A 22,592-nucleotide genomic window follows, 5' to 3' on the forward strand; every position below is an offset into this window, starting at 1 on the left:
AACGTTTGGAGTTTGATTCCTGGAAGCTGCAGAAGTTGAATGACACCCTAGGGGAGTACTGGAAAGCATGGATACAGCCATAGGCTGTATCTGTGTTTCCCTGGCAGCCCTAGGGCTGCATCCAACTTCTGCAGTCGTGGGGAATCAAACACACAGTCTTCATGTTCAGATAATGTTGCTGAACCCAAACATTTTGACATATCTGCTCAACACTAGTTATGGTGCATCCTCCAGGACATAAGCTGTTAGTTGGAGCTGCCCTCTGCTCTACTAGAAAGGTATCATCTGCTCTTCTAGACAGGTGTCCTCTGCTCTTCTAGACTGGTGCCCTCTGCCCTTCTAGACAGGTGTACTCTGCTCTTCTAGACAGGTGCCCTCTGCTCTTCTAGACAGGTGCCCTCTGCTCTTCTAGACAGGTGCCCTCTGCTCTTCTAGACAGGTGCCCTCTGCTCTTCTAGACAGGTGCCCTCTGCTCTTCTAGACAGGTGCCCTCTGCTCTTCTAGACAGGTGCCCTCTGCCCTTCTAGACAGGTGCCCTCTGCCCTTCTAGACAGGTGCCCTCTGCCCTTCTAGACAGGTGCCCTCTGCTCTTCTAGGTAAGTACTCTCTTCTCTTCTAGGCAAGTGTCTTCTGCTCTTCTAGACAGATGTCCTCTGCCCTTCATAAGCCATGAAGCATTGAGGTGTCTTTATAAGGAATGAATTTTATACAGATAGACATGTTGTAAAGTGAGACTCCAAAGTCTTTTGGACAACAATGTTATCCTTGCAGTAGGTCTGATTACCTTTCATGTACAATTCTTATTATGTGCAGTCCACAGTACCCACATCTCTTTCGTTGTCCTTTAAATGTTTCAAGACAAGGTTAAACAGAGAACAGATAACTAATGCATGGCTATAGGGCGGGACTAGTGCTTTTTAGCACAATACAGCTCTCCAGAAGAGTTCATGTGTCAAGATTAATAGTGAGAGTGAGAGTGAGTGAGAGTCTATACTTTCAAAGATTTTGGTTTCTTCTCTATTTTCTCCCTTTGTCTTCTCTCTAGTTACAGAAGACAGTGGTAGGCTATATATTCATGTGCTTTTTGACATACATTTAAATGTGGCTACGGGTGTGAATTGCATAGCGAGGAATGAAATGTTTGTCCGGTCTGGAAAATCAGTAAATGATAACATCAGTAGATGGTAGGGCATGCTGTGAACTTCAAAATTCACAACATATACTAAAGTCTATGCAAATTCATGAATGTTAGCTACAGATCTGACTTTTAGGTCCCTCACTGATCCCAAGAATGGGGCTGCCTTTTCCTTAACTCCAGGTGGGGTGCGTTGGGTGCTTTTCTCACCTGACCTCATATTTTTTTATTCCACACATGGTGATATACCTTCTTTACTATTCTTTATTTTTTGGTATGTATACCACAATATTGGTTACCTCTTGCTTACTTATTTTCTTACTACAGTTAACTTGTTGTGTAATAGGGTCAGGGTTTTTATGGGGCATCCTTACTTGGACACAAGCAGGATACAGCTCATTATGTTCTAGATGTTTTTAACCCCATTCAAGACCGAGCCCAGTGATGCACGGATCTCCAGGTCAAATTAATGCATTGTTCCTCCCAGCCTTCTAAGAACAATTCCACACATTACGATATATATGTTTTTATTTATTTATATTTTTATAATGAGGAAGGGGGTGTATTAAACTTTTATGGGGGGGTTATAAGGGTTTTTTAAAAATACTTTTAAAAACTTTTTTCATTACACTTTTTTACACTTACACTTATTTTACAGTTTAACAGTTTAACATACAATGTTTAGATTGCATATACTGATCTCTGCTATGCCATAGCATAGCATAGATCAGTGTTGTCAGCGATCTGTGCATACAGCCTGCCTGAGAGCAGACTCTATGAATAGAACACTGATTAGACAGGACGGAGGTAAGTAGATTACCCATGACTGTCGGTACAAGTAATCGGGACCCCTGCTGCATAGCTGCGGGGGTCCCGATCACTCAGTGACAGGAGCTTGTCCTGTCACTAAGTACCTTAAACGCTGCGATTGCTATGCATGGTGGCATTTAAGGGGTTAATGAGAGGCAGCTGTGGGATTGCAGCTGCCTCTTGTTATCCTCAGCTCCCGGGACACTAATGTGTGCGTGGCCGCTCTCACTGCAGTGGTCCCGCACACATCAAACCCCCTCACAGTCAGGAATGTATATGTACATTCCTAATGCATGGGGTATGTGCAGTAGGAATGTATATATATGGATTGCTGGCGTGAAGGGGTTAATGTTGATGGTCAGTGAAGCAGGCTTGCTCCTTTTAGATTCATTGTATAGGTGATTTTCAATAAAGATATTTTCTTTCTTGATGTGCAACCTGTTCTATTCATATGCTTTCCTCTTGTTTTTGATCATTTTATATGCATAGGTTAGCCCACCCTATTGATGGTGTAACTGTACTATAAGGTGACTAGGTGTAATGTGAGGGGGGGGGGGGCTTTATTGATGATAACAATAGTTTTCTTATTCTACTAAATAATTTTAGTTGACATTCAGCGTGTTAATGACTTTCTATGTAACATTTTCCTTAGCTATAGTTTTTAAACAAATGGCAAAATCATTGTGTTGTCTCCATAATTCTAATAGAATAATAGAAGTACAGTATACTATAATTGAGGCAGTAAGTTGCCAGAGGGTCTAGAATGCAATTAAAGCGTGACTGGCTGGTTTAGACTCATAATAATGCTCTGGTTAAAAAATAAAAATTTGAAATATTTTCATATTTTTTGACATCTGTGTGTTTGGTGTGAATAACAGAGTAAATGACTTGTAGATTACATTGTTACATAATTATACTCTTTGTAAAGAAGCTATGAATGTTACTGGTGATGGATGGATTAGAAATGAATTACTAAGCATAGATTTCAGTAGGAATGAAAAAAAGCCAAACACTGCATAAACAATTAATAACCACTTCTTTGTTTATTATGCATCTTTCCCTGTTGATGATGTGCCATGCATTAATAGCACCTTAAATATGTTGTCATTGCTCTTCTTTCCTCTACACTGTGCACTTTATATCCCATGTAAATTTGGCAGGCATCCCAAAAGTAATCTGTGCCGGATTCTGCTTTATTTCACCCGAGAGAATGAACCGAGTCCTCTACTAGTAATGTAATGAAATTTCTACAGTGACCTAGTTTGGTAGGATTCCCATAGCGAAATATTTTTTGTTGACTTTTTCGGAGTATGTTACTTTAGTAAATAGTTGCACGGTTTCTCATTTTGAGAAATTAGGTTGATTTTTTTTTAAAGGTGTACTTGTGCAGGAATGTATGGAGTCCAAGCAGACTGTCTTCCCATCTTCGACCTGCTCTTGCAACAGTCACAAATTTATTGCTAGTGTCTTGGGATTAAAACATGTCTAACTGCTCCTTACAGCTTCTATATCTTTGTTTTGAGCACTCCTTCCCCAAATTTGTTTGTTTTTAATTTTTTTGCAAGGATTCTCCTTTCCAAAATCATCTTTGTGCCAGGCCACTCCTCCAGATCTCCTTTTTGCCAGATATCTTTGTCCCTTAGATCTCCAGGCTATTTGTTCACCAGTACATCTATTTGCAAGTCAGCCCCATTGCCAGCTGTCCAGTGTCCCATGCCACTTCTATAGTTCTTTATTTTATATCTATAATAATAAACTACAGTTGTGCAGAATGTTTGCTTTCTTGTCCTTTTTTCAGAGAATATGAATGATCTAAGTGGTTTCAGTAGAAGGGGATTTCCTCTATTTGCTCCTCACTACCCCAGCAAAACAATTTTAGGGTGCCAGTTACAGCTACTGACCTAAGGATAATCCCCAGGTGTGCCATTTTGGTACTCCTCCTAGGTTGTGTCAGAGGCGTAACAGGCAGGCAAAATTCATGACACTTCATAAGTTATTGCTGCTTTATATGAGCAATCACATGCTCAATTCCTCCCCCCACCCAAAAAAAAAAATATATTGCTTGTAAGCACCCAAACTATAAAAAAAGAAGAAAAAACTACTAATAAATCCCTCAATTGCCAATGTCGAAGGAAAAAGGAAGGCAAAAATTTCTTATGAGGCAGAAGTTGGCCCATGCTAAAAGGACACATTTCTTCCCAATTTTAAATATGGCATTCAGAATACATTACTTGGATAACATCCTATCTCCAGACCTCTAGTTTCATGTTGTTCCAGGCCCCTCTTGAACTTGTTTAAATAGTCAACCATTACAGCCTCAGCCTTCTATGATACATTTATGATGCAGCTCCATTGATTTGAAACTACCTTAACTGCAGTTTTCTTGTGCGGAGTAAATAATTTCTTTAAACCTAATGGAGCCGCGTCATAGAGGGGATAGGGTTTCCTCCCACTGGGGGGTGGGCAGACCTACCTCCAGTGCTTCAGCCCGGGTTGGTGCTCGGTAATAGACCGTTGCCGTGCACGAAAACTGTGCCGGGCTTCGGAAAAAGGACAGCGGCACCGGCGCCGTTCTATTCATATGCAACACCTAAAGCAAATGTACCTAATTGTACATTGGTTTCAAAGTCCTAACAGGTTGATAAATATTTTGAGGTAAAATAGGAATATTTGCTTTTGTAAGTAGCTGTTTATGCTTTAAAGTGAACATGCCATCTCTTTCATGTGGCCTAAACCATGTGTTATCAGGGCACATGAAAGCGATGACAGGTTCCCTTTAATTTATCCTTGAAATCTGTAGGAGTAAATGGAAACCTGCCCCATTATTAATGTGAGTCTAAACACAAATTTGCAGCTTCTTTAGACAGGATAATATGTGGCCTGCCGTTTACCTTCATTACAGCACCCACCATAATGCCCCCACCTTGGTGTTCACAATAAATAGCCATCCACAGTGCCTCTTTATCAGAATCAGCCTGCAATGGGAGAAGAGGTAAGAAGTGTACATGGCCTTCAATCTCTCCACACATAACCCTTAACCTACGGCTTACAACTTATGTGTAAATATATAGGAAGACAGAATCTCTAGATCCCAAAGGAGGTTTAGTCTGAGCAGGTTCATATAATTGAAAAAGATAGTATCTCTGAGAGTGCAGTACATAGCTATTTAAAGGGCTTTTTTTCCTTTATTGTAGGCTTATTCAAAGAGCAGATTGAAGGCATTGCTGAGCTTGTGTGTGCTGCAGCTTCTTCACCTCATACCAGTGATCACTCAATACATCGGGTAGCAGCTGTACCTGGTATAGCTGCTCGTCCCATTGTAGCAAATGAAAAATGAGGACACTCCTCATTTAGGGGGACACTTACGAATGCCGCCCCCCTGGCCTATGCCAGGTAGAAGGTGCAAATTTGCCCCTTATCCCTGGCGTATGCCAGCCGTGTACCCTCTTTGCTTGATGGGTGGCAGGGGTGAGAGGGAGCATGGCAAGGCAGGTTAAGAGACGTAGCCTCCTTTTATGTCAGATATACCATTATTTATGCCTGCTATACCTGCTCTGTTCCTTTAAAGGCCCTATTAGACGAAATGATTATCGGCTGTTACGGACAATAATCGTCTTGTGTAATAGAAAGCAACGATCAGCCAACATGAATGATGTCGGCTGATCATTGCAGTCGTTTGTCTTTCAACATGTTGAAAGACAAACGACTGATCTAGCAAAAATCTGCTGGTGTCGCTTCGCGGAATAGGAGCAGCGGCAGTAGACCGCTGCTAACTGCTTTGGGCTGCCTGGACGATCGAGCGATCACCCGTGCAGCCCCCCCCCCCCCCCGCAGCCCCACCTGTAATCACCTGCTCGCTGCCACTGTGTGTAATAGTGGCGGCGGTGAGTGGGGAACAAGGAGCAAACGAGCACTAACAGCGCTCCTTTTCTCCTCTCAGTCACCCCGTGTAATAGGGGCTTTAGTCTTAATCCTTTTAGTGAGGATTGTCTCCAGTGTGAACTAAGCAATTATTGTGAATGAAGAGTTTAGCAGGGCGTAGGGAATCGGAAAGGAGCCCGGTCAAAGAAATAGCCATCTATTTTCCTTTAAGATATCTAACAAAGTTTCTTATGGTTGCTTGTACTATTGATTTAGTTAAAATGTTACATATCATTTAACATATTAACACTTTTAGTCAATAATCCATTGCAATAACTGATTTTTTAGAAAACAAAATTATTACTGCATCGATTCTGCATTCTGCAATTGTCATTGTTCTGTATAGAATGATTTTTCTTTTACTTTATTGTAAATGTAGTTATTGCAAGTTATAGAACATTCTTGACTTCTCCTAGATCTTCGTATGTCTTTACTGAATAGGAACCTGTACAAACGTAATTTTTTACTACAGTTCGAGTTCTATTTGAGTATATGCTGCAATGGAAGCACAGCCACAGCATTAATGATCCAGTCTAGAATTTTTAGGTTATGTCATTGTTTAATAGATCTAAAATAATTTACCTTATTTGTTATTTGTAGTTTAAGATGTTAGTGCTAGGATTTATAGTGTAACTATCATTTTTAAAAATTTCTGACATGTCATAGCGAAGTGCTGATCGGTCGTTGTCTGGCTGCTGAGAACCCCGCCTGCGAGAGCGCGCACTCTGCCCTTCACCTCTGCTGCAGGAGGTGAAGTCCATAGACTGCTCATATTAGCAGTCTACAAAATTCGCCTCCCTGCAGCAGAGAATGAAGGGTCAGAGCGTGTGCAGCACCCTTCGTTTTAGTGATTGGCGGGGTTCTCAGCAGCCGGACCCTGACCGATCAGCACTTCTGACATGTTGCTATGACATCTCAGAAGTTTTTAAAAATGTTAATTACACTTTAAATAATGCATGACTCAGCGCTAAACACACCTCCTGGTGTTTATATACTGTACATAGTGACAAAAGGACATAAATAGAGGTGGGGGAACCTAGACCATGCTCGGCTTCATTCAAATGTGAATGTTCTGCATTTGATTACTGTTGGCTGGGGAAGTTGGATGCAGCCCTAGGGAGTCCTGGAAAAACATGGATATAGCCTATGGAAAGGGTGGTTGGCCCACTTCTAGACATGAACATTGTTGGCTGCTGATACCTTCCCTTATGTATCATAATTACTGTAGGATCACAGTATTTTTGGATCTATAGCAATCAGTCACAGCTGAGATTCCAACGTAGACTATGCTATTGCTGTGGGGGCAACATTGGGATAGGACAATATTTATAGTTATATAGTTATTTTTACTGTAGTCATGGAAAAGAGAGCCTTGTTGTAGTTGCATTATATGACTACTGTATGTTCACACAACCTCTTCCGCTGTTGTATTTTTGGATGGCTGTCATTTTGGTGCAAAACGCTGCAATTTTATGCAATTGACGGCTGTTTGTTTCCTTGGTGTTACAGTTTAATTGAAAATACTGTATATTCAGTGGAGTGGAGTAGAATTTGCCCCTTTTCTGTCTGACTACTGGTAAATTCTGACTTTAGGAACACCTAAGTTATCAGACTTGCAAATCTCGTAATATATTCTCTTCACTCCCAGTACTGTGCCTTAGTTGTTTTATTCCCAGGTCTGAGTATCCAAAATGTAAGCAGCACGAATCTGACAAATGTAGCCAGGCAGGCAGATTCTAGTACTGTGTCAAAATGCCCTGAAATGAAAAGATTTTGGCTCTTTTAGATGAACCCGCAGAAGGTAAACTAAGAAATACCAGAACTAAGAAGATGTATGGTAACATCTTTGTTGTCTCTTCTGAAGTTACATGGAGCTCTACAGTGACATACTGCATTAAATAACACATTCTTTCTACTTACAGCCCATATTGAAATCGCTTCTGTACAGAGAGGCATTATATGAACAAGTATTTACCATTTTTTAGTGCTCTTTTTGTTGTATATTTCTCCCACTTATTGACTTCTGACCTTTTTTCTTTTTATGCACAGTTGTTAGGAATTGCAGAATACATTAAACAAGTAGAAGGTTTTTTTTTTTTAAAGTATATTGTATTTTTAGTCCATATTCATACTAGCCTTATGGCTTCAGTTTAAACGGGAGCAGTACAATAGATAAATCCTGGCACTCACAGAGTAAGTTATGCTTCTTTTATTAAAGTGATTCTAGCAGGTTCATGCAGGAGGACACGTTTCGTGCTATGGCCTTTATCAGCTCCATCCTAAACGCGTTTTCCTTCTTGAACCTGCTTGAATCACTTTAATAAAAGAAGCATAACTAAGGGTACTATTACACCAACAGATCTGACGAAAGATTATCTGCCAAAGATTTGAAGCCAAACCCAGGAACAGACTATAAACAGAGAACAGGTCATAAAGGAAAGACTGGATTTCTCCTCTTTTCAAATCCACTCCTGGGTTTGGCTTCAAATCTTTGGCAGATAATCTGTCGTCAGATTTGTTGGTGTAGTACCCTTACTCTGTGAGTGTCGGGATTTATTTTATTCTGCCTGGAATTCCTCCTACCACGAGCACCACTCACTGGACAGAGTGCCGTCTTCTGCCTTACCATAAACTAGAGCAGTGACAGCAATGTTAGGTCTGTTTGGAGACTCACACCATTAAATTAGCCCCTGTTAGACCCCATTATATTTGTATTGAGGGTTCAGTATTTTGATGGCGCTAAAAATGTTGCCTCTTGTACCCTAAGCTATGAAAGAAAGGTATGGGGGGGCAGTTAACTCACAGACCATGACTAATATTTCTATGTAGTCTATTGTAGTGGGCTGGCACCACCGACCAATATTCCAAGAGTGCCAGGCCTTACAACCCCCACACTAAACACAAAGAAACAACAGCACATGGGTTGGAAAAATGTGGACTGCACCTCACAAAACTATTTTGAAAAAGTTATAGGATAGTGATATAGGATAGTGATAGGATATATGTTGTTGTTTTTAAGTGATTTTAGCTGTGTCCATTCCATTAATGTTAATAAAATGGTTTGATAACTTTTTCAAAAAATTTTTGTGAGGTGTGGTCCATATTTTTCTAATTCATGTGCTGTTGTTTCTTTGTAATATTACTATGTAGTCAAGATGGAAACATAAAACAATAGTTTTAAAGCAATATATTTGGTGTATTTATAGCAGGTAATCTCTGTATTTTTAATGTACTTTGAACAAAAAAGAGACTACAAGGAGTTATCAGTGTTCACCCCACATCAGATAAGTAGCTTCAATTCTTCTAATGCTGAGTCAAAGTGATATTTATGAGGTATCGTCTTCTGGGTCATCTTATATATATAACCTGAGATGAAACTTATGAACTAATAACAACTTTTGTCAAGTAATATTCTTCAGCACGTAGCCGTCCCTATTCTAAACCAAAGATTTGTATCTCGGGACATTAATAAAGTCAAAGTCTGATGTTCTTTTTTTACAGTGTAAAAACTGTCTGGGGTACACTGCGTTCTAAAAAAACATCACTGTGTTGGCCATGATTAATGCTAGATATAGAACATTTATGTCTGTCATCTGAGGCAGACCAGGCTTCACTGGTCAAGATCGGTCGTTTACCTTTCTAAATAAAGAAGAATGACTTGAGTACCTCAGAGAAAACTTTTCATCAAAGCAAAATTTATCATCCACTAAGTTCTCTTTTTCAGGGTCTGTAATATATCAGCAGCAGTGTATTGTGAGATGTGTTCACACAACATACCGTGTGATCGCTACACCATCTCTTAATCTACTGAGTGGCGATGGAAAAGGGAAAAAGGAAGAAACCTCTCTATTCATTTTATCATTAAACAATTAGGGTACAAACACACAGGCCGGATCCGCAGCAGATTTCTCGCTGCAAATTCATAGCGAAATCCGCTGCAGATCTTTTCCTGTTATTTTCTATGGGATTGACATCCCGCTGCGAGTATGTAACTGACAGCCCCATTATTCCTCTGCCGGCTGTAGCATACTGTACCTGCGTCACACTCCAGCTTGCTTCGGGGGTTCCCAGTTGCACGTCCTGGTCAGCCAATCAGTGGTTGCAGTGGGACAGCGCACTGATTGGCTGAGCGGGATGTCCAGACAGTGGGAGCCCCCGTAGCAAGCCGGAGCATGATGCAGGTAATGTATGCTCCGACTGGCGGAGGGTTAACGGGGGTGTCAGTTACATGTCTTCCCATAGAAGCTAACAGGAAGGGATCCGCAGCGGATTTTTGGCTGCGAATTCACAGCGAGAAATCCACTGCAGATCCGGCCTTTGTGTTTGTACCCTAAAGCATATTTCTTTGCTTGAACAAAATCTGGCAAAAACAACATGCCCACTCTCATCTCTAAAGGTATAATTCTGAAACATGCAAAAGTGGACACTGGGGAGCAGAACAAGTAGGACCTTTACTCCTTCCTGAACAATCCCTTTAACTCTGTCTCTATCCTACAGGGATTTGGAGCTCTGTAGCAGTAAAAGGTTGCTCTGCTACTGTCAAGAAAAATTATGAATTTTTTTTAATTACATAAAAGTAAAAGTCAAGGGATTGACCAGTTTACAGAAGTGGGGCACATAGGTAGCCACATCTTAGTATGGTTCCCACGGATACCCACCACAAGCCAGCCCTAATCTAAACCATCTCATACTAAAGGACGCAGATGCTGATCCAGACCTCCAGTGCAGAGGTTACAGTGATTAGACTCAGCAGCCATTTGTGGCCTGTCATGGGATGTATTTGCTAAAATAATTATTGAAATTATTAAAGAATGGCATGCACATGGGAACCAGGCATCACTAGATTCTGTTTTCATTGGTTTTATTAAGAAGTACAGCAGTTTATATAACATAATTTATAACATAGAGATCCCTAAGTATTCAATTAAAACAAAGGCTCGTACTCCATTGGAAACCTCGATGTAGCCAGCCATAATTGGGTTGGAAAGCTTTATGGTGCGTTCACACCTACAGGATCTGCAGCTGATTTTCTGCAGCAGATTTCATTTAAATAACTGAACACAGCATCAAATCTGCTGCAGATCTGCTGCAGATCCTGTAGGTGTGAACGCACCCTTAAGAGACATAGGATTATAGCAAAAATATTCAATGGCATCTATAAGGAAATCTGTTAGATAAAATTTGAGTTCTAAACTGCTGAAACTGTTAGATCGAGGTGACACATGGTACCTTTTATTTATCAGTTTGTTCTTCCAAAACGTAGAAAAATGTTTTTTTTTTTTATCTATCCAGTGAAAAGTGTCTGAGAGGATTCCCAAGCTGCTGATGTGCTACAAGCTAGAATACCTCCTGACTGTCACTCCCATTCCTGACCCTGCTTGGTTGAAAGCCAGCTGTGCGCTGATCTCCAGACAGGGTAAGGGATAAGAGGGAAGGAGCTGTTACAGATCTCAGAAGATCAGGAGCTTAGAACATTGGAACATGAATTGCAGCTGACAGATTCTCTTTGTTCTAGATAAAATATTTCCCATAGATACTTACATCCTCTGTTAACTGCATCTTGATAAGATAGGAAAGGTCTACTTTTTTAATGAACTTGTTATAACCTACAAATCTTCCAAGGTAATCTGATCAGCTTTTATGAGGAGGTCAGCTATAGACTGGACCTGGGGGAGGCTGTGGACGTTGTGTATCTGGACTTTTCAAAGGCGTTTAATACTCTGCCGTATGAAAGTTTGGTGCATAAAATGAGGATAAAAGGAGGTGTTTGGTCCACTTCTTTTTAATATGTTTATTTATGACCTTGTAGAGGGGCTTTAGAGTAGAATTTCTATATTTGCAGATGACTCTGAACTGGTTAAAGTAATCACCACAGAGGTGGAGAATATATGATTACAGATGGACTTGGAGAAGCTGGAGGCTTGGGCAGAGAAATGGCAAATGGAGTTTAATGTGTACAAATGTAAAGTTATGTGCTTGAGCCGTAGTAATATTAAGTGAAGCTATGCCCTAAATAATAAAACACTGGGTAAAACTGATTCCCAAAAGGACCTGGGAGTATTGGTGGACTTAACTTAAGTAATAAGTGCCAGGCAGTGGCTGCTAAGGCTAAGGCTAATAAAATCATGGGATGCATCAAAAGAGGCATAGATGCTAATGATGAGAACATAGTTTTGCCTCTTTATAAATCACTGGTCAGACCACATATGGAATACTGTGTACAGGTTTGGGCACCAGTACATGAGAAGGACATAGCTGAACTAGAGAGGGTGCATAAAGGGAATGGGTGGGTTAAAGTACAAGACAGGTTATCAAGCTTGGGGCTATTTAGTTTATAAAAAAGATGTCTTAGGGGCGATCTGATCATAATGTACAAATATATGAATGGACAGTACAGAGATTAGTGATCTTTTTACATCTAGGTCTGTAACCATGACAAGGGGGCATCCTCTAGATGAAAAGACATATATCAATAAGCGCCTTGGCATACACCACGGAAAAGGCATAAAATGCTCTGTTTGGGCAAAAGTATGTGCTTTTTCTTTGGCGGGCATCTCTCTTGCCTAACTATGCGTGTGGGGGGGAGATGCAGAAAGGCATGTTGGGGGCGTGGCTGCTTGTAACAGCTGATGATGAAGCTCTAAGGCTAGGTTCACACTGCGTTTTCAGCATCCGGTTAAGGGATCCGTTTTTTGCAAAAAACGGATGCATTTGTGTGCATCCGTTTTTGATCTGTTTTTCCATTGACTTCCATTATAAAAAAAAATAAAAAAAAAACCAGGTCCAAACGGATGTGGTTTTTATGACGCACAATAAAGTACTGTTGACACTACTTTTTTGACTGTTAAAAAAACGGATCCGTTAAACGGATGCTGAAAACGCAGTGTGAACCTAACCTAACCTGAAGGGTCTTTCCCTTTGCACTCACTTATCTTGTGACCTGCTGCTTTGATAAAGCGGCCTTCCACCCATCCAGGTATTCATGTACTGCTTACACAGACCATACAATCATTTAGTGACCTATCACTCCGACACACTCTGAAATCTGAAGCTGTATCAGAAAACGGTATCAGAAAATAAATATCTCTATCTGTAGCATCAGAACTTCCTGACATCTTAGTAGCCCTCTTGCCCAGAGCCTGGCCTTCCCTGCCCAGAATACGTACTGAGTCTATTTTAGGGTGCCTTCACACCTACCGTATCGCAGTAGAAAATCCGCTGCAGATCCGCAGCAAATTTAACTATCTCAATGAACACAGCATTAAATACGCACTGTCAAATCTGCTGCGGATGCGCAGCAGATTTGTAAGTGCGGATTTGATGCTGTGTTCATTCATTTAGTTAAATCTGCTGCGGATCTGCTGCGGATCCGCAGCGGATTTTCTACTGCGATACGGTAGGTGTGAAGGCACCCTTACATTTGATTTGGGCCCACTAACTGCCATATCAAGATATGGCATAAGCTTCTGATCGTGGGTGGACTGATGCCTATATAGATTTGTAATTTTCTTCTATTAAAAATCTCAAGTCCTTTGCTGGACAACCCCTTTAAGCTGTGACATATGGCTAGCGTGTGTTGCCAGCTTCACACATAGTTTGAGAAAGTTGGGCTGCAGTATCACCACTCCTTTTCTTTGTGAATAATTGTCTAGAGCCTCACGACAGATATACTTTAAATAACTTCAGTAATATTTTATTAACTGTGTTTACTTTGTTTACCCATGTCTAATATTAGATTTTGTTTCTAGAAACCACTCATGACGACGAATATGTAACAAGGGACATATGGAAAGGGGCCAATTCTTTTTCACAGTGCTATATGCAGTTTGTGTACGATGTATATTTCAGCATGATTGTGGTGCACTGTTTTTCTTATTGCTAATAAAATAATAAAAATGTAAAATAATGTTATGCACATCTTTATTGCAAAGCATAAAGTCCAAAAAATTCAAACCACTGTTATCAAAAGTTTGGTCTCACCTTTTTCATTCTGTGTTTTTCTATTCTTCTATTTTGTACATTATACATTCATTGTAAAGGGGAACTATCAGCAGGTCAGATGAATATAATATAATATAATCGCACCCTACAGTAACCGGGGATGCTGAGGAGGGAGGTATGTGTCTTACATTTCTCCTCTGTGCCAATCCCGCGGGTTTAGTTGGTGTAATCTTCGGCCAGGAGCACTCTGATGGAGCCTTCACTGCGATCCTGTTCCTCACTAAGGGTGGGTTCAGACTGTGGAATCCACGCGGATAGGTTCCGGCGCTCGTACCCACTTGCGTCTCCACCATAGATGCCATTCTATGGGCAGGCCGATTCTGCCGTCCGGCGAAAGAATTGACATGTCAGTTCTTTTGGCGGAAGGCGGAATCCGCCTGGCCGTAGAATGGTTTCTATGGCACAGGCGGAGATGCACGCCACTGCGAGCGGGTACGGACGTTGGAATCCGCTGGGACTTATCCACGCTGATTCGGTAGTGTGAACCCACCCTTACACTAATCGATCTACCAAGAATAACCTATATACTACACCCTTCTTCCTGTTTTATAAGTGTTGATCCGCGATCACTCCCAATATTGCACTCATAATCATCCTCTGAAAAATCTTATAATAACATCCAAATATTTATACAATTTCCCCACATCTGCCTTTTCCGCACCACATCTTCCACACCTTTTCACACATGTAGAAATTATCCACTCACCTTTCCTGTGTTTCACATTGTGATACAAGAAATCTAAAAAGGTGGCTCATTAGACCAAAATATAGATTTCCACTACTGTCTGTTGCTTGTTTTTCTTGGCCCAAGCAATTTCCATTTTGTTGCTGCTTCCCAGTTGTGGCGGCTTTGTGGTAAGTCATCCATAAAGGCCTGATTTTCGAATACTCCTTACATTTAGTAAAGTTAATGAGCCCTATGGAGTTTTTTTTAGTTTATTTATTCCCCACTGTAGGAGCAGCATAAGATAGAAGCTACTGTATACATGTGCATGTATAAACTCTACCTTGACTTAGAACCTCTTTTCTGTTGCCATATTGAAAATGTTGCCCCTATTTTTTGGGCATAATACTTCTTAACTATTTCCTAATATCTATCCTGTGCCATTATTTACCCACCCTCATTAATATTGGTACCATAGGGTCACACAAATAGGTAGCTTTGGGCAGGGTTCTCAGCCATCTAAATACGAGTACCCCTCTGGTCCCCGTAAGACCATGTAGGAAAACACATTTTCCTAATAGTGTTTTATAGAGAGAGAGTTGCAACTTCTCCTCCATTGTGAAGCTGCTAACTGCTTTTGTTCACCACCCAAATGGAAGACATTTTGGTGTGACTATTCCTGTTACCTTTTGTTATTGGGGTTTTGGGGTTTCAGTTGGAGTCTTTTTACTAGCCTGCATCTACACTTTATAATTTGTCACTGGAGGCTTGTATGCGTTTTATGATTTCTAATGAACTTATGTTCTGTGAACCTTAATAGTATGTAATTTCTGGTTGTCGCATTCTTTTTTATACAGCACTATCAAAATTATCCCCACTTTGACTACATTTATGGAAAGTGTAGAAGATATCTGTTATGCAGAGTGATACATCATTCTCTCCAGCTTCTCTGTCACTAGTTTATGCTATCCTTAGGGCAGCATAAACATACTGACAGAGTCTCTTTAAAGGGGAACTCCGGATAAGAAAGACTTGTTTTCTATTAAAAGAACATAAAAAGTTGTAAAGATGTGTCTATACAATGTATTATTGTATCTGTACGGTTCTGCCACACTGGTAGCTAATAGAAATCCAGAAAGTAAAAAAAAAATGGCCTATGTGCCAACTCACCTTGTCTCCTGCTCCTGCTGCTATCCCCCCTAGGAGACAAATCTTCCATGCCTCTGTCTCACATTGCGAGACACCTTACTGATTCACCATCTCTGACCGAACAGAAGCAGCTGCTGCACTAATTTTACTGATTGTAATGGGTGGGGGCTGTGATGATCACATGAGGGAAAGCATTGCATTCTGGGAAATGCCAAACCAGGAAGAACAGAAACCCAAAACAGAGCAACCCCCCCCCCCCCAAAAAAAAAACAAAAAAAACAAAACAAAAACAAATGGATTTTTGGTAGTTTCAAAACTGAGATAGATAGGTAAGTAATGCGTTATGCTTCTGCAGAAGTTTCATTTTTTTAACCTCTACCTGGAGTTCCCCTTTAATGTTGTTTATAATTGGTTGAAGACAGTTCGACACTACACTACACACACTTCTTTTCCTTGATGCAGAGTAAGAAAGAAGTAGAGACAGACGCACAGAGAAGTCATTAAATGATCTAGTAAGTGCTAGATCTTATCCTAGTGTTAGATATACAACTTACATTGCTCTGTCCTGCTCTAAAATGCCCTCCATGTTGCTGCCGCTTCTAATTGGTTGAAGACAGTTCGACACTACACTACACACACTTCTTTTCCTTGATGCAGAGTAAGAAAGAAGTAGAGACAGACGCACAGAGAAGTCATTAAATGATCTATTAAGTGCTAGATCTTATCCTAGTGTTAGATATACAACTTACATTGCTCTGTCCTGCTCTAAAATGCCCTCCATGTTGCTGCCGCTTCTGAAAGTTGTAGAGCTATGCAAGAGCAGGATCTTCTTTACTGTCTGTGTGTGCACAGGGACAACTAAAACTGCAAAGGAAAAGAATTGGTGAAAAATACAGTTAATATACTGTATTTTGAGCATTTATCCTGAAAATTGTGTTGATAGGCTAGTGTTATTGTAAGTTTTAATAGGCTTTGTGAACACCATAACCAGCTGCTCTGTATCTTATCATTTTCAGAATAAACTGGCTTTCTTATATGATTGATGTTTTATGCTTTTATCTTAAATTTTATTCTAAATGTTTTCTTCAGATTACAGGTCATCTTTCTGCATAGAGCTCGAGTGCAGAAGGCAGGGAAATTTGTGTGCCCCCTCCCCCCCCCCCCCCCATTGTTGCAAATGATTTTAATGTCACTAAATTGCAGCAGAGCAATTGTATTGTGCTAAAGTGTTACATTCTCAGAACCGTGTGGCCCCTGTATCCCAAGCTATTTATGTGCCGCTATAACAGTAATATAATCAGGGACCATACACAGCTGCTCATAGGTGTTGTCATCTTTTTTCACTAACTGTAGTTAGTCAGAAATTTGCTATACTGTATATACTGTGTGTTTTTTTAGCATTTGTAATGGATCATTTTATGTGTTGTATGGGGGATTAATAAATGCAAAGTGGAATAAAATAGCATCAACTTAAATTAGTAGGATCCTGTTAATGGCTGATTTCCTGTATTTAGAAAATGCATGGGAAGGCATGGTAAATGACACTAGTGTGAGATACATTATAGAAAATGAATGCATAGACTCCAATAACAGCAAATAAGAAAGTGCTGCTGTGTAGAGTTAATGAAGTCAGAAGGCAATGATTGATAGGTTCACTGATACAACTAGATTGGTGTGGAAGGATTTACTTCTGTGGTCCTTTGGCAATCATCCTAAAACTTCTTCCACGTTAGAGCAGGACGTGCAGAGGATTGGGGGCACACTTCATATGGCTGTATTGTGTCGGACAACAGCCATCAGCCAAGCAGTCTTGTAAAGGCAGTGTGCATATTATTTCTGTAGGCATATAGAATTTTATAGATCAGCATAAGCCAAATTATCGATCAGTCACCATGGCCGTAGTAAAACACATGCAATTAACCTTGTTCTTCTGGGCATACCATAACTCTCTACCAATGAAGCATGGTGGAGTTTTTTTTAGCAATGTTCCTGTGAATTAATTTGATGAATTGGCTAGGATCATTAAAGTATCTAATATTGGAAAAGTACTATTAGAAGTTACCCATCACTTGGTAACTTCAGGAAGGAATCTGACAGGTACCAGCCTCATTCTTTAGCAGGTCAGTGATCCTAAGCATGTTTATGATCCTAGAGGAGTATCTTAAGTGAAATTTGTTCGACAGCAGATGGTATTGTCTCTATGGTTTCTTTAAGGATTTCAGACGTAGAAGCTAATCCTATGATTGATACAGTTATAAATGCCGTTATTTTGGAAGGCATCTGTGTGTGTAAATAATCATCCCTACTCAGAGGCATACTACATACTGTCATATATTGTATCAATGGTGTAGCTATTAGGGGAACAAAACTAGTAGTCATACTCAGGCTGCATTCACACGTTCCATGTTCCGCACGGAACACGGATGTGGAATGCCTGTAATGGACTCTCCCCCGCCCGGAGAGCATCTGTAATTAGATGCTGGGAGCGGGGGAACTGTACAGATATGCGCTGTGCTGTAATGACAGCGCCGCACGGCTAACTCATTACAGCGCGGCACATATCTGTACAGTTCCTCCGCTCTCAGAATCTAATTACAGATGCTGCCCAGGTGGGGGAGAATCCGTTACAGTCATTCCACGTCCATGTTCAGTGAGGAACATGGAACGTGGGAATACAGCCTCAGACATTGCTTGAATGGTCCAAAGGCCCCTCTGATACACAAGAAAAAGCAGTGAAACCTACTGAAAAAATCACCCTTTTGAGAAGATCCCTTCCTTTTTTGTGACCGATTTTTCCCCATTATATTCTGCCTTCTTTAAGCAGACCACTCTCTTATGCAACCAAAGGCCACACTTTTGAAGAATATTTTAGCTGGAAAAGAATGCACCTTGTACTTAATACACATATAGGCTATGTTCACACACCGTGAACAACCAGCCATTCCGTGACCCCGGACGGTCTCTGCCCGGATCACCGCGGCCTGTACTTAAGTACCAGCCGGATGATCTGTCCGGCCAAAGAGCTCTGATGCGCGCCCGCATCAGAGCTTCCCCCTGCACACTATGGAGCGAGCGGCCGGAGCCGCTCGCTTCATAGTGTAAACTGACAGGGTTTCCTACGGCTGCAATTCATTGAATTGCGGCCGCAGAAAACTGACATGGGATCCCGGCCGGAGTGTATACAATGTGTATACGCTGTGGCCGGGATCCCATTGAAACTAAGGCAACAACGGCCGTAGTTTTACGTAGTGTGAACATAGCCATATGCTGTTAATCATCCCGAAGGGGATTGCACTATGCTACATCACAAAACAAGCAAAAAGTAGGGGCAGATATACAAGGGACATTGAGGAAGAAATTATGTAGTATTAAAAACACTCCCTTCTTGAACCTTATTTAGTCATTTAACATAGTTAAAGGTTACGATCATGTTCCCCCTTTCTTTTTTTTCCTTTAGACCTTTAAGTCTTTCCTGATATATTTTGTCTGACACCCTCCACCATTTTTGTAGCCCGACTTTGGACCCCTTCTATTTTATCAATATCCTTTTGCAGGTGAGGTCTCTAGAAATGTACACAGTGTTCCAGATGTGGTCTCACCAGAGCTCTCTACAGCAGAATCACAATCTCCCTCTTCCTACTGGTTATACCTCTAGCTATACAGCCCGACATACAATTATATATACAGCCCAGCATATGATTAGCTTTTCCTATAACCTGGTTGCACTGGTGACTTTAAGGCAGAAATCACTACCTCTAAATCCTTCTCCTCTGCAGTCTTTGCCAACAGAGAACTGCTATATGATACTAAGAAAGAGGATTCCTTCTTCCCAAGTGCATTATTTTATGTTTGGAAACATTGAACTGCATTTTCTATTATTTTGACCACTTATACAGTAAATCTAAATCCTCTTCCATACTACTTACACCTCCTGGAATATCAACCCTATTGCAAACGTTCATGTCATTAGACAAACTTTACCTACCAAACCGTCTTCTATTTTATTTGAAAACATGTATAAAAGAACAGGACCCAGAACAGACCCTTGTGGCCACCACTTGTAACCAGTCCTTGCTCAGAATATACACCATTAACAATGACCCTCTCATATATATCTTTCCGTCAACCACAAATTCACTGAACTATCCAGAGATTAGGTCCAATTTTCACTAACTTCTCTATAAGCTTTTATTGGAGAACTGCCTGAAATTATCTTTCCTCAGGAAAGCTATTCTGGTTTGTGTCCACCAAGCAAGAGGAACTTTCCCACACCAGCAGGCATTATAAGGGAGAGTGCAAATCATGTAATGCTGCATTGGGGAGAGGAGCCTTACTGGGGACCTGGGATAGGATGTGGAGCCATGCTTGGGTATGAAGGAAGAGAGACTTGTTTTTATATGTATGATGGACATGTTTATCATAACACGTCACTTTACTCACATTGTTAAAGGAGAAGTTTTTATATTGTATTGCCCCCCAAAAGTTATACAAATCACCAATATACACTTATTACGGGAAATGCTTATAAAGTGCTTTTTTCCCTGCACTTACTACTGCATCAAGGCTTCACTTCCTGGATAACATTGTGATGTCACTTCCTGGATAACATGGTGATGTCACGACCCGACTCCCAGAGCTGTGCGGGCTGTGGCTGCTGGAGAGGATGATGGCAGAGGGATGCTCAGTGTCCCTCCAGTGCCCTGTGTCCCTCAGTGTCTCTCTGCCATCATCCTCTCCAGCAGCCACAGCCCGCACAGCTCTGGGAGTCGGGTCGTGACATCACCATTTTATTCAGGAAGTGAAGCCTTGATGCAGTAGTAAGTGCAGGAAAAAACACTTTATGTGCATTTCCTGTAATAAGTGTATATTGGTGATTTGTATACCTTTTGGGGGGGAAATGCAATAAACATTTTTACCGGAGTTCTCCTTTAAAAAGACAGATAAAGGCGGTTCATATATTGCTTTTTTTGTTTTTGCACAGTTTTCCATTCATTATTCCTGTTTACTAGAAGACAACAGAACACTGGGAACAATGGTGACCTCAGCTTTATGCATTCCCCCGTAACATAAACACATTTTGTTCCTATTGTTGACCAACATTTATATCTCATTAGAGATGGTGGGCTGCCAGCCTAGAAGCTGTACTAGCCAATAAAAATCCAGCTTTGGTCCAATTTTAGTCTCATCCCTATAATTAAATCAAAAGAAAGGTCAACAAATTTTCTATGGAGCATTTACTACTTTCAAATACTGTTATATTACTACCCTGTAGGGTTTTCTTTGCTGTACGTTGTGGTTAAAACTAATTTGCATTAAAAATAATTTAAGTTCCTTTGATGTAACATTGAGGCAAATTCACAGACACTTGTAATTCCCATTGCTCAAAAAAAAGTTACTGTTATTTACAATTGCTGTCTGTTTCTATTGTCAAAACTGCACCTGTATGTAAAATGCATTGGAGAGTTTTTGTTTTGGGGATTTTTAAAGTGGCTTTTTGATTGTACACAAACAGAATCTGGTTTACTTAAAGTGTACCTGTCATTATAACTTTCAAAATCTAAATCAGCAGTAGATGTGATATAAAACTAGTTTGCAATATACTGTACATTGTTTATTTTTTGTTGTTATCATGCTTTAAAACAAAGCTGACTTCTGCTGGTTTTAAAAAAAGACTAAACCCAGGAATTCCGGCCAGTACAGAGAGTCACGGCTCTATATGTCCGTCAATCACATGACTGCCTTCTCTCTGTGAGCGCTCAGATGGCCTGGGATACACAGGACTTCCTGTTTTCTGACTGTTTCCTTTATTTTGAGAGAAAGAGTCAGAAAACAGGATATGCAGTGTTTTCCATGATAACTAAAAAAAAAAAAAAAAAATGTATATTGCAAACTTGCTTCATATCACATCTACTTTTGATTTAGATTTTGAAAGTTGCAAACGACAGTGACACTTTAATACTTTTTTATTGTGTAAACCGTTTATAAATAAAAAAAAAGTTTTATTTTTTCACTATATACTGTGTATTGCCATTTTGTTCTTTATTGTAGAGCAAGTATTGCAATACTACAATGTCAAAGAGCAGCTGTCCCCAAGCGCATCTTATTCCCTTAGCTAGGTGAAAATGCCAAAGCAAATAAAAGAGCCATGGCAAAGTAGATGAGGATTGGTGTTGGTGTCTGCTTAGGATAACATATCTTATGTGTTCTATTAAATTGTATTAGATATTTGCTATTTTAAAGAGAACCAGTCAGCACAGTCAGTGAAAAAGGTGTTTTATTGCGGTGTGTGAGGCCCGGGAGAGGGGCGACAACTAGTCATCTCAGCGGAGAGCCGTTCTTGACTAGTCATGGCTCTCTGCCTGTTAGTGTGCTCTGCGGGGATGATTGACATTGCCAGTTGACTAGTTGCCGCCTCTTTCCCGGCCTCGCGCGCCGCCATAAAACACCCTTTTCTTCGATGTAAAGACACCCCTGCAGACGCGGCTGTTATGCTAGTGAAGCTGCAAACTTACCAAACGTGTGCCATTTGAATCCTGATGCCTGGAGAAGATGGAGACCATGGACTGTATCCATTTTTTCCAGGCAGCCTTAGGGCTGCATCCATATTCTCCAAGCAGCGTTCGGTAAGTTTGCGAACCAAACTTACTGAAAGTTTGCTAATCTCTAGCTCTATCCATATTGCATACATGTACAGTAGACCTTTTCCAGTGACCCAATTAATAAAGATTGTCTTGGATCAAAAAGGACTGAACTGTTATACCGGGGACACCTCACGGATAAGAGTGGCGCTATTTCCGGATTAGAAAAGAACAAAATATCCTTTATTTTATTTGTGCAGGAAACCCTCGCACTCCTGCAATGCTTGAAAAAAATCTTAAGAAAAATATAGGAATTATTTCCTCTCGAGCCACA

General features: G+C 40.6%; 1 protein-coding gene across 5 annotated transcripts in view; it reads left to right on the plus strand.

Moving 5' to 3' along the window:
* Positions 1 to 22,592, plus strand: part of SNX29 (sorting nexin 29) — a 394,719-nt gene that overhangs the window by 201,086 nt on the left and 171,041 nt on the right. The window contains exons 16-17 of one of the 5 annotated variants that reach the window (XR_011364568.1): positions 11,159 to 11,282; positions 13,615 to 13,703. The exons of 3 other annotated variants lie outside the window; for them this stretch is intronic. Coding sequence is in view for 1 of the 2 variants with exons in the window: in XM_069983710.1 (XP_069839811.1) it covers positions 13,615 to 13,641 (27 nt within the window). In the remaining variant the exon portion in view is untranslated. Of the gene's footprint in view, positions 1 to 11,158; positions 11,283 to 13,614; positions 13,722 to 22,592 lie in introns of those variants that run through there. One more of the 5 variants, XM_069983710.1, reaches the window with a different exon arrangement.

The sequence above is a fragment of the Dendropsophus ebraccatus genome, chromosome 9 (genome assembly GCF_027789765.1).
Source record: "Dendropsophus ebraccatus isolate aDenEbr1 chromosome 9, aDenEbr1.pat, whole genome shotgun sequence".
In the NCBI taxonomy this organism is placed as follows: Eukaryota; Metazoa; Chordata; class Amphibia; order Anura; family Hylidae; genus Dendropsophus; species Dendropsophus ebraccatus.